At 59.6% G+C, this 12,126-nt stretch overlaps 4 protein-coding genes across 4 annotated transcripts; 2 read left to right on the top strand and 2 right to left on the bottom strand.

The window, feature by feature from the left end:
• Nucleotides 1-267: 267 nt before the first annotated feature.
• Nucleotides 268-719, bottom strand: E0L32_009221 (uncharacterized protein; the record flags this gene model as incomplete). The annotated part of the gene is made up of 2 exons (XM_031144162.1): nt 268-544; nt 676-719. 2 exons carry the CDS (start codon nt 717-719, stop codon nt 268-270), a joined length of 321 nt encoding a protein of 106 aa, XP_030991331.1.
• A 1,459-nt stretch (nt 720-2,178) lies between these two features.
• On the top strand, nt 2,179-5,099 carry E0L32_009220 (uncharacterized protein; the record flags this gene model as incomplete). Its single annotated transcript, XM_031144161.1, has 2 exons — nt 2,179-2,802; nt 2,871-5,099. The coding sequence occupies 2 exons, from the start codon at nt 2,179-2,181 to the stop codon at nt 5,097-5,099; spliced, it is 2,853 nt and encodes a 950-aa protein (XP_030991330.1).
• A 3,577-nt stretch (nt 5,100-8,676) lies between these two features.
• E0L32_009219 (uncharacterized protein) lies at nt 8,677-9,974 on the top strand (the record flags this gene model as incomplete). The annotated part of the gene is made up of 4 exons (XM_031144160.1): nt 8,677-8,789; nt 8,857-9,052; nt 9,115-9,496; nt 9,598-9,974. 4 exons carry the CDS (start codon nt 8,677-8,679, stop codon nt 9,972-9,974), a joined length of 1,068 nt encoding a protein of 355 aa, XP_030991329.1.
• Nucleotides 9,975-10,857: 883 nt separating this feature from the next.
• E0L32_009218 (uncharacterized protein) lies at nt 10,858-12,020 on the bottom strand (the record flags this gene model as incomplete). Its single annotated transcript, XM_031144159.1, has 2 exons — nt 10,858-11,418; nt 11,493-12,020. The coding sequence occupies 2 exons, from the start codon at nt 12,018-12,020 to the stop codon at nt 10,858-10,860; spliced, it is 1,089 nt and encodes a 362-aa protein (XP_030991328.1).
• Between the last annotated feature and the right edge of the window lie 106 nt (nt 12,021-12,126).

Below are 12,126 nucleotides of genomic sequence, written 5' to 3'. Positions count from 1 at the left end.
ATATAATACCCCCCTTCCCTGTCTTCATGTTCATTGCTGCGCCGTCGCCGTGGACGACGAAGTGCTCCCGTGATTCTTTATCTCCTTGTAAATCCTTGCTTGGTAGGGTATCTCGTCAAAGCTGCTTCATCAAAGTCATACGTAACACTCCTCCTGGTGTTCCTCTGGATCCAAATGGTGGGCATGTTCCCATCTCGCAGACAGCACCTAACTGAGTCAAGAGCTGGCTAGCCTCCTGAGAGCCGGTCTCGGGCACGGACCGGTGGCTCACTTTCTCTTCTTGACGTCGGTAGGGGTCTTGGCGCCGCCATTGTCGGCTAGGTTCCAGGCCTTGACGACCCAGCTCTGGGTCTTGTCGACGTACTGCTCATTCTCGACGTGCTTGACGCCGACGCGGACGCCGTCCTTGGTGAAGACGACGTTTTTCTTGCCCATCTTCTTGGTGGCCTGGGCCTGTATCTGAGCAACGGAGAGATAGATCTGGTAGCCGACCCAGGCGATGGCCCCAAGGATGACGAGAACGATGAGGAGAGGGACGAGCTGGCTGTTGCACACAGGGCGACACGAGTTAGCTGAATTCGTTCTTGTCTTTTCTCTTCTTTGCCTTTCTCTTCTTCTTGCTGCTCCGCTGCGGAATCGGGGTCGGGGAGCATTATGGAGAGGAGGCCGACCTACCCCAAGGTGGAGGGCTGACGCGAGCCAGATTTACCCCAAGCCATGTTGCGATCGGTCTTAAGCTCTTGTCTATCTGTCTGGGGCTTGATGGAGGCAGGGTGGCAGATCTCTTGGCAAGATGGGCGATCAAATGATGATGGCGATTGAGGTAGGAAAACTAAGAGAGGATCGAGCAGGTCCAAAGGGCTTTGTTGACCAAGAGTTGATTTCCAGAGGGGACCAAAATGCACATGTAATGCAAGTAATAGGTAAGTAAAGCAGGCAGCGGCGGGGGCCACAGCTATTTTTTTTCTTTCTCTCTACCACTTGAAGGAGCTGAAACCAGAGGGTCGGCCATTCAGCTCTGGCTGCATTGCATGTGGATTGGGAATAATGGAGGGAGGTGAGGGAGGGGGGGTTGGTTCGGCACCTGGCCACCTCGAGCTGGGTACCTACTAGGTAGGTAGTTTACCTCCACGTAACTACAAGTACTCCGTAAGGGACCCAAGGTAAGGCCAGTGGAACCAACGTTAGCCACCTGCTCGCGCTGCTATTGTGCTTGTTGAATCCTGAATGAACTTGCGCAGGTGGGCAACATTGAACAGCGCTAATCAAAGCTGGTGGAGGTCCTCCCGAGCTCCAGCCATCGTACAAGGACAAGCAAGTAACTAACTAATTAGAAATTGAAACTGTGCGGTGGCCCGGTGGAACCCACGAAATCTCGTCGTGCACGGGCCAATTCGGGGCCTTGGTGCTTGGAGGTAGGTAGGCTGGATTAAGGTAGGGAGGTACCTACAGCAGGCACTACAGTGGGGTGCCACTGCCTGCACAGTGCTGGCTGGGTGGGCTCAGTACCAACCTCAGGTACCTACCTCCACCTAGGTATAGGTAGTTAGGTAGTGGAGGTAGCGCTGCGCTGCACTGCTGCAGCTCTTTTTGGAGGTGAAAAATCCCCAATGCTGTTGCCATTGGTTTACTCCGTACATTCTCCTGCGGTATGATGCACACGGCAGCACGATTAACTGGCAAGACTCCACCGCTCACCACCGTCCTCGCCATCTCCTACCTACCTAACCCTCTCCTATCACCATCCCCCTTCCCCCCCCCCCTCTGGAGCTCGACTGTGCACCCAGAGTCTTGTCGCCGACCTCGTCGTTAGCTGCCTGGGTTTCTTCCTGCCTGTTTGGCCTTGTGGCGAGCACCACTCGACACACGCAACGCCTCGTTCACCGCCCTCCCGTCCGTCGTTGACTGCACCCGAGGTTTAGCTCAGGCCAGCCTGTCCTCCACCCCGAGCATCACTCCCAGCACCGCCAGGTTGACGGATCCAGCCATTGTGGTCCAGAGCCTCATCGACACGCACACTGGGCTACGTTGGAACCCAAAATCAGGCCACCTGTTCATTCCCTTATATAATATTCGCGGCTCACTCTGGTCACCAGCTCGCCCACCCCAACCCCGCGGTCGACGCCGCGACAAGTGACCTTTGCACCGCGACCCCGAATCCCCTGTCCGCTTGCAACAATGTCTGCGCCAGGCGAAGGCTATGGCCAGCCCCAAGACCAGGGCCAGCCCTACGGCCAGCAGAGCCCCTACCCTGACCAGCAGGCCTACGATGCCCAGCCCTCGCCTCCCCCGCAGGTCCAGGCTCATCACGACAAGAAGAAGAAGAGGGCCTACGCGGCAGGCGCGTTCGACGTCGGAAGCGGAGCAAATGCCGGCGTCGGTGGACAGGCTCAAGGCGGCGCCCCGTTTGGAGCCCAGTACGGCGCTCCTCAGCCCCCCGCCGCCGAGTATGGAGGTTACCCGGCACAGCAGGCGCCGCAGCCCGGCTACCCTTCCCAGCCCTACGGCGCGCCTCAGCCCGGGGTGCCTTCGCCCGCCCCCGGCCCCGGCTACCAGGCCCCGGACGCCTACGGCTACCCCGGCAGCCCGGCTCCTCTCACACCAGGCCTCGGCGGCGTCACCGCTGGCATGGGCGCCATGAATCTGGGCCCCGGCCAGGCGCCGCCTCCTCAGCAGCCGCAGCAGCCGCAGCAGGCTCGTGTCGGCCCTCTGAACCAGCTCTATCCGACCGACCTCTTGAACCAGCCCTTCAATGTTTCCGAGCTTGACCTGCCACCGCCGCCTATCATGCTGCCCCCAAATGTGAGTTTCCAGATCCACGCGCTTCTACGAGGATCGCGGATTGCTAACCCTTGCTGGGGAACCCGCAGTCGAGTGTCACACCTTCGCCGGACGCCAACTGCCCTCCTAAATATGTTCGCTCTACGCTGAATGCTGTGCCTACATCGCATAGTCTCCTCAAAAAGTCCAAGCTGCCCTTCGCCCTGGTGATCCAGCCGTACGCCGCGCTGCACGACCTGGACGACCCGGTCCCCATCGTGCAGGACCAAGTCATCTCCCGCTGCCGGAGGTGTCGTTCCTATATCAACCCCTACGTGACCTTCCTCGACCATGGCCACCGGTGGCGCTGCAACATGTGCAACCTCACCAACGACGTCCCGCAGGCCTTCGACTGGGACGCGGCTGCGCAAAAGAGCGTCGACAGGTGGCAGAGGCACGAGCTGAACCACGCCGTGGTCGAGTTTGTCGCGCCCCAGGAGTACATGGTCCGCCCGCCGCAGCCCCTGGTCTACCTCTTCCTCTTTGACGTCAGCTACGCCGCCGTGTCCACGGGCCTGCTCGCCACCAGCGCGCGCACCATCCTCGACAGCCTCAACAGGATACCCAACGCCGACCGGCGCACGAGGGTCGGGTTCATCGCCGTCGACTCGAGCCTGCACTACTTTGCCATCCCCAAGGACGAGGAGGAGAACGCCGAGACGACCATGCTCGTCGTCAGCGACCTGGACGAGCCCTTCCTGCCCGTGCCGCAAGAGCTCCTGGTCCCCTTGACCGAGTCCAGGCAGAGCATCGAAAACTTCCTGACCAAGCTGCCCGAGATGTTTGTCAACAACCAGAACAGCGGCTCCTGCATGGGATCCGCACTGCGGGCCGGCCACAAGCTCATCTCGCCCCTGGGTGGCAAGATCTGCGTCCTCAGCGCCTCCCTGCCCAACATGGGCTACGGCAAGCTGGACATGAGGGAGGACAAGAAGCTGCTGGGCACCTCCAAGGAGAGCGGCCTGCTGCAGACGGCCAACAGCTTCTACAAGAGCTTCGCCGTCGAGTGCTCCAAGAACCAGGTCTCCATCGACATGTTCCTCTTTTCGTCGCAGTACCAGGACGTCGCCTCCCTCAGCAACCTCCCCAGGTACACGGGCGGGCAGACGTGGTTCTACCCGGGCTGGAACGCCGGCCGGCCCGAGGACGCCATCAAGTTCGCCTCCGAGTTTAGCGACTACCTGTCGTCCGAGATTGGCCTCGAGGCCGTCCTGCGTGTCCGCGCCACGACGGGGCTGCGCATGAGCACCTTCTACGGCAACTTTTTCAACCGGAGTTCCGACCTGTGCGCCTTCCCCGCCTTCCCTCGCGACCAGTGCTACGTGGTCGAGGTGGCGATCGACGAGAACCTGCAGAAGAACATCGTCTGCATGCAGACCGCCGTGCTGCACACCACGTGCAACGGGGAGCGTCGCATCAGGGTCATGACCCTGGCGCTGCCCACGACGACCAACCTGGCCGACGTGTACGCGTCGGCCGACCAGTGTGCCATCGCCACCTACTTTAGCCACAAGGCGGTCGAGAGGGCCCTCAGCAACGGCCTCGAGTCGGCGCGCGACAGCCTCCAGAGCAAGATCACCGAGCTGCTCCAGACCTTCAAGAAGGAGCTCGCCGGCGGGAGCATGGGCCACGGCCTGCAGTTCCCGTCGAACCTGCGCGGCCTGCCCGTCCTCTTCCTCGGCCTGATCAAGAACGTCGGCCTCCGAAAGTCGGCGCAGATCCCCTCGGATCTCCGGTCCGCCGGCCTCTGCCAGCTGTCTACCCTGCCCCTGCCTCTCCTGATGCAGTACATCTACCCGCGGCTCTATTCGCTGCACGACATGCCGGACAATGCCGGCATCCCGGACTCGGAGACCAGCCAGATTGCGCTGCCGCTCCCGGTCAACCTGTCGTCGGAAAAGCTGGTCTCGTATGGCCTGTATCTCATCGACGACGGGCAGACCCAGTTCCTCTGGGTCGGCAGGGACGCGGTGCCGCAGCTGCTCGCGGACGTCTTTGGCGTGTCGGACCGGGCACAGCTCCGCGTGGGCAAGGGGAGCGTGCCCGAGCTCGACAACGACTTCAACGAGCGGGTACGCGCCGTCATCCAGAAGAGCAGGGACCACAAGTCCAAGGGCGTGGGCAGCATTATCCTGCCGCACCTCTACATTGTCAGAGAAGATGGGGAGCCGAGCCTCAAGCTGTGGGCGCAGACCCTATTGGTGGAGGACAGGGCAGATCAGGGCATGAGCTTCCAGCAATGGATGGGCAGCCTGCGAGAAAAGGTCAGTTCACGTTGAGAGTCGGTCGTTGGGTGCTCCTGCGCGCTCCGATGGCCCTCTGTGTTGCCGATGCTGACAAGAAGTGCGCCAGGTCGTCCAGTAAAACCGATGAGCGAACATGTGGTGTCCAGTCGAGCGTGGCGCGCGGTATGTGTGTTGGGGGCGTGCTTATCAGGGGGGCGGGGGCTATCGGGCTGAAGAAGCAAAAGCGTTGTGGTAGGTAGTGGGTATATAGATCCATCCAGTTGGGCCTTGCGGTTGTATTTTCGAAATTCAAGTTTGCCTCTGACATGAGCGAGGGCTTCACACTGCTGCGCAGCCAATGAATGGTAGTTATCTACTTTGCCGTACGTTCCCAACCCAGGCTGCCAGGGTAATGACAGGTGCTCGGTCACCTTTTGCCGCCGAGGACCAACGTACCTAACTGCTTTGGTCCATGGAAGCACAGATCATCGCTGAGCATTGTGCTAGTTGTGTCGCTTGTCAGTCTTGACTCTTGAGGCCCGTCGTCCCAAGAGCAAATTGCTATTTTTGGCACAGCCCCCCCCCTGTCCCATGCCGGCCGCCAAAAGGGGGCCTGCTAACCACTAACCGGTAATGAAACGGGCGTCGGATGTGACTGAAACACGCGCCATGTGGTCCCGGGCGGCTAACTCTACAAGTAGCGCCTGGTTTGACATTTTGACATGCATGGATGGCTGCAGCACAGGCAGATGAGTGCACGGAGTTAGATCGCATGTGCCTACTACTCAAGGCTGTTTGGCTTGGTAGGAATCAAGGGGACGGGCCAGCTCTGGTTGTCAACAGGTTCTAGTCCATATGCTCAAGGGCGTCAGGAAGGCTACTTGACTACCTAACCTACATAGGTACCTACCTAGGTACTTAGTAGGTAGAGACTGTGGGGCAAACAGTGTTTACCAGCCGGGAGAGTGGGCGTAGGTGCCTCACTCATGATCCTCAGGTAGTTACGGAGTAAGTAGCGATCCCCGTGCGTCAGTACGACGCTGACTTCTCTCTTGTAGGCGGGCCGTTGCGTTGTTGGGGAGGGGGGCGGCCATCAGAGTTTCAGGTTACTCCCTAAAACAGCGCTTGTGCTGGCTTGAGGAGCTGGAGCCATCATCCGATCCCATGTCCAGGTCGGAGGCGACTCTGATCTTTCCACCGCTGAGTGGACGACGGTGCGGCGGACGTGACCCCGCTGTGAGCCTGTGACCCTGGGGCTGGTCCAGACTGGAAACACTCCACCCCACTGGACTCCCTTTCTGTTTTATTCTGGAGGCGAGAGGCACGAGGGGGGAGCGCCCTAACGGGAGCCAACGTTTAAAGCTCCCAGCCGCAATCGAAACTACAAGTACTTGCAGCCATTCATTATTAGTGGCTACTGGGTTGGTACCGGATTCTGTTAAATGATGTCGCACCGCTAACTAAACATTGATCACGGCGGCTGCTCTAACAACCCCTGAGAGTGAGAGAGAGCCGGAGAAGGGTGGGTGCATGGCGTACGAAGTAACTCTGTCACTACTTGTACCGAGTGAAGAGAGGAAGATCCAGGAGTAGGAGAAACAGCAGGGCAGGAGTGGGTGGTCCCCATCGCTTCTGGCTCTCTTGGGTTCTTGGACAAGAGGTGATAAGTGCGGTATTCGATATGCGGTCTCCGTGACCGAAACCGAGGCAATACAGGTAGTGGGAAACCACCAGACAGCAGGGCCGAATGGTTACCTTGGGTACGGAGTAGGTACTTTAGGTATCAGACCTCTTTCATCCGACCTCATGCTGCTGTATTCCACACCGATACGAGGGGGGGGGGGGGGGGAAGTTCCTTCTCGGCAGGAAGAGAATGGAGTTGAGAGGAGCGGAGGGGATACCTATCACCAGTCACCCCTGGGAATATGGGAAGAGGCTGTCTGTTGGCGCGAAAGTACTACCTGTGCTTCAAGTACAGCGACCAAGGTGGTGTTGGAGTGCCTACTTTACTTGTACAAGTAGCTACCTAGGTACTTGATCTAGGTACTTGAACTAGGAGGTAGGAGGTGATGGAGGGGACCGACCCGTGGGACGGACCCTTGATCGATCCGTCCTGTTCCAGCCAGCGGGCCCCGCCGCGCCTGGGCGGGTTACCGTGCTTCTTTGAGACGACAGCACCTCTAACTAACCTACCCACACCCCGCTCTCCCTTTCTCTCTCTCTCCCCTCTCTGCTTCTCAAAATTGCCCTTTCTCCCCTCTCCCCTTTCTCTCGTTCTGCATCTTGCATCCTGCACCCCCCTCCGCTCCCAGACGTCCGCACATGATTCTTTTCCTCTAGCAACCGACCGTGGTCCCAGATCCCAGATCCTGCGACCTGCGCTCTACCTGGTGTGCGAAGCACAGAGCGAAGCACAGAGCGAACTACAGAGCCGGCATCTGGCCTTTTTGGTCCAGTCTGATCGAACCTGCGACAGCCCCTTAGGTTAGTGCACACTGTCAGAGGTTCCGGTCCTTTGGCCTCCCTATCGACCCCACCGCCCGTCCGCCGAACCCCTCCTCTCCATGAAGATCATACAGGCAAGCTCCGCTGCCGAACTTCAGATACCGCTGTGCCCAATGTGCCCAAGAGCCCTCTTCCCCTAGCTTCTACTGCCTACCCATCTACAATTACCCTCGGAGAAGCGGTCGCTCGAGCCACCCTTGGTGCGTCCGGGTCGCTGCGTCTGAGCTTGGCGCCGTGACACACGTCCGCCAGCTTCAAAACCGGGGTGGATGAGTTTCGCAATCTGGCCTCCGACCCTGCCTTCTCGAAGCTTCATCGGCCTCTGCCAAGGCCCATGCCGCAACAACGGCCATCGTCTGAACTCTCGAGTGAGGTGCGACAGGCCCCTCGTGCACCCTCTTCCCACCCCGGCGCTCCGACCGAGTACATACAGGGACAAGGCGGCATCCTGCCCGCAAGGGAACCAGGTTCCGTTGGGCCACTAGAGCACACCAGAACCTCTTGTCCAACACAGCTCACGCGTTCGCATCCGCTTGAACCTGTCTTTTCTTCCTTCCTTGTTTTTGCCCTCTGTCTGCAACCACAACCAGACGTTCGAAGCTGACACGGATAGATCGCCTCTAGTGCTTCTATTCTCCAGCTTCTAGGCCCTCGCCGGACGCTTCCCGCCTCGAATTCTTCCAAGCAAGATCCTTACCCCCAGCAGCTTGACGCCGGCCAGATTCGCAACCAAGTCGACGTGCGCTCGTCCCCACTACTTCAACACTCGGCCGAGTACCCCAGTGCTTCTTTGTTTCTGAGCGCGCACAGCCAGGCGCACTTGCTCCCCGCTTCGTCATTCGCCGGGTACAGGCTCTCGCAAGATCTGTTGTCGGTGTTCAACAGCCGGCGCAGCCGTACTGCTAGATCTCGGCGATCCAACGTATCCCACGCGAAGATCTTGGGCTGCTCCGCACGGCCACATCGGGTTCGTCACTCCCATACACTCATGCCCCCAGCCCGCCCGACTGCGCGGCAAGCGCAGGCAAAGAGTACTAATACGCCGTGGGGGCCCGCCAGTCCCGTTGCCAACCTTTAGCCAGCCCATCTCCTCCTCTAAACCTTGCCGGCCTGTAGCTCGGTCAGCATGTCTCGATCAAATCCCCCGAACCCCCAGGGTTCGCGCAAGATCTCGTTCAATGTCAGCGAGCAATACGACATCCAGGATGTCGTCGGTGAAGGTGCATATGGCGTTGTCTGGTGAGTCGCCCCTCCCCTTCCTCCCGCAGCAGCTCGCACCTGTGTACTGATGCCGTGCGTCGTCTAGCTCTGCGATACACAAGCCTTCTGGCCAAAAGGTGGCCATCAAGAAGATCACGCCTTTTGATCACTCCATGTTTTGCCTACGGACCCTGCGCGAGATGAAGCTCCTCCGGTACTTCAACCACGAGAATATCATCTCGATCCTCGACATCCAGAAGCCCCGCAGCTATGAGACCTTCAACGAGGTCTATCTCATTCAGGTACAGCCATATTCCCGCCCCCCAATTGCCCCGTGCGACCCTGTACTAAACGGCATTTCAAGGAACTCATGGAGACCGATATGCACCGAGTCATCCGCACGCAGGACCTATCGGATGACCACTGCCAGTACTTTATCTACCAGACCCTGCGCGCCCTCAAGGCGATGCACTCTGCCAACGTTCTCCACCGAGACTTAAAGCCCTCCAACCTGCTGCTCAACGCCAACTGCGATCTCAAGGTGTGCGATTTCGGCCTTGCCCGCTCCGCCGCCTCGCAAGAGGACAATTCTGGCTTCATGACGGAATACGTCGCCACCCGCTGGTACCGCGCCCCCGAGATCATGTTGACCTTCAAGGAATACACCAAGGCCATCGACGTCTGGTCTGTCGGCTGCATCCTGGCCGAGATGCTCAGCGGCAAACCTCTCTTCCCCGGCAAAGACTGTAAGCTGCTCACCTCCTCCTCGGACGTCATGGACGGGCCTGCGAGGGCTTGTCCAAGGAGTGGCCCGCATGGATTGACGTGCTGACCTTTGTGTGTGCAGACCATCACCAATTGACGCTGATTCTCGACGTGCTCGGTACGCCGACCATGGAGGACTACTATGGTATCAAGTCGCGCCGCGCCCGGGAATACATTCGCTCTCTGCCCTTCAAGAAGAAGGTCCCCTTCCGGACCCTCTTCCCCAAGACATCGGACCTGGCGCTGGATCTTCTCGAGAAGCTCCTTGCCTTCAACCCCGTGAAGCGCATTACCGTCGAGGAGGCCTTGAAGCACCCGTATCTCGAACCGTATCACGACCCGGAGGACGAGCCTACCGCGCCGCCCATCCCCGAGGAGTTCTTCGACTTTGACAAGCACAAGGACAACCTGAGCAAGGAGCAGCTGAAGCGGCTGATTTATGACGAGATCATGCGATAGATGTGTGCACATTTCTGGTCCAGCGTAGTGGAGGTGAGACGCAAAGGTGTGACGACGATCCGTATGCAAGACGACGCAGAGCCCGTGTTCGGGAGTGGGGAGAGGACATGGTCACGAAGAGGGGCTGCGCCTGTGAAGTGCTGGGAGGCGCTGAACTTGGGCCCCGAGGAGAACGGCCCGATAGCGGTCATACGACGCGACAAGAGTCGAGGTTGTTGGGACGCCGGCCCCAATAATTGTAGGTCCTCTAGCAGGAGGGCTGGCTCAACGGCATTTTCCTGGTCAATCTCTGTAGTAGGGTATCATGGGAAACAACCTTGATGGTCTATATCTATTGAAATGAAAGCACATGAGCATATCTGGGACAGTATGAAGTGTCGTTTTGACTGCTAGAAGCTATGCCAAGTCGCCCGACGATGCTCCCTCCAATGACGAGGCGCCGTATATTGTGATCCCGCCGTGCGAAGGGCGCCCGCGAGGCGCTGTCCTCTTATGCACAGGAAGAGCAAGGGTGTGATGGCGCCACACAGTTCCAACTGAGATGGATGGGGACGAGCTATGCGTCCGCGAGGCTTGCAGAACAACACGTCCCTTCCCGCCCCCTCTGGCATACATCCCTTTTCGGCTGCCCGCGGCTCTTGCCTTGGACGAGTGTCTGGAGCAAGGCATGCCTCTCGAGGCCCTCGGGCAAGCTCTTAAGCGGGCGCTCTGTCACGGACAGGAATGATAACCCGGGGAATTAAAGGCCAAGTTGGCGTTTGTACTAGTCGGGAGAGGCCAGCCATCTGCCATGGTCCTCGACCAGCAAGGACGCACGCTACGGTCGAGGCTCCTTTGTGGTCTCTCGAGGCTTGGGGATGGTGTCGCCAGGACCGTGGTCATCTCAGCGGTCCTTGGCACCAATGACCCAGACCTCGACGCCCAACACGCCAAACTTCTCGCCCTGGTCGCTTAGCGGCTCGTTGCCAAACGTGAGGCAGGTAGAGCTGACGCCGCGCTCCAGTCCGTCGTCGAGCCACAGCCCGTACTTGCCGTCGCCAGCACCGACGCTGAGCCAGTGCTGCTCGCAGTAAGCATAGTACTCGTTGACGCCGCTATAAGGGAAGGCCTTGAAACGTATTGACGGCGAGGGCGGCGGCGGCGGCGACTGCTGCTGCTGTTGCTCTTGGTGGGCATGGTGACGGTCCGATCCGCTGTCGGCGGCAGAGACGGCGAGGGCTGGTGTGGAGCGAGACACATCTACGAGGGGCGCTGGCTCTAGATCGGGAACAAGGGCCGGCGTCGAGGCTGCAATCGTTGTTGACCGGACGGCCAGGTCGGCCGTGTCAGCGGACGGAGGTGGCGGCAGGCCAGCCATCAACGAGGCGCGCCAGAGGAAGCACTCGCCCGTGCCAAAGTAGTGCGGTGATATATGCGGCGCCTCGGAAAGGTACGCTCCAAAAGTCTGCAAGGCAGGCTGTTAGTAGGGGAAATGGGGGTCCTGTTGGCCATGCGGTGGCCCGATATGCAGAGACTCACCCCTCCCTCGTCATCTCTGACTACGAGGACAAACCCGCCCCTCTTGCCCTTGTAAACGCCACACTTCTCATAGAGGGTCGCCAGGCTCGCCCCATCCTGGTCCAGGCTATACACCAGGTGCCAGTCCTCCTCGATGCGCAGTCTCTCGGGCACCATGATGCGGATCTCCTCGGCGACGGGCGCCGATAGCAACCTCGCCGTGGCGGGTGTGTCTTGGTGGAAGCCCAGGAGGACGACGGGGTCCAGAGGAGGCGGCTGCATCGGCGAGGCGGTCCTGTTGATGGGCGGGGTGAAGACGCCGGCGACACCGTCGTTGCCGTGGGCCAGGTGCGAGTTTGAAGTCGAGGGCACCATGTTCCCGGCGGGGTCAGACGAGAAGCGTCGTATGAGCCCGCCAAAGGCACCGTAGATGGAGCTCGAGATGAAGGAGGAGCTCGCAGAGGGCGAAGAGGGCGTGACTACGCCAGATTCGGGTGGGGAAGAGAGGGAGTCGTGGCCGGAGGGCGTACGGCTGTGGTGTCGGCTCATTGTTGTTGTGCTTGTCCGCAACGTAGTCGCTGTCGTGCGAAACGTGGTCTTGGCAATAGACGGCGGTCGGTGATCAGCACACAGGCTGCCTGTCACATCGACGAGG

This window comes from Thyridium curvatum (assembly GCF_004353045.1).
Source record: "Thyridium curvatum strain D216 chromosome Unknown NODE_65_length_251728_cov_83.732616, whole genome shotgun sequence".
Lineage (NCBI taxonomy): Eukaryota > Fungi > Ascomycota > Sordariomycetes > Thyridiales > Thyridiaceae > Thyridium > Thyridium curvatum.
Note: the sequence above shows the minus strand (reverse complement) of the source record. Positions and strands in the feature narration are given on the sequence as shown.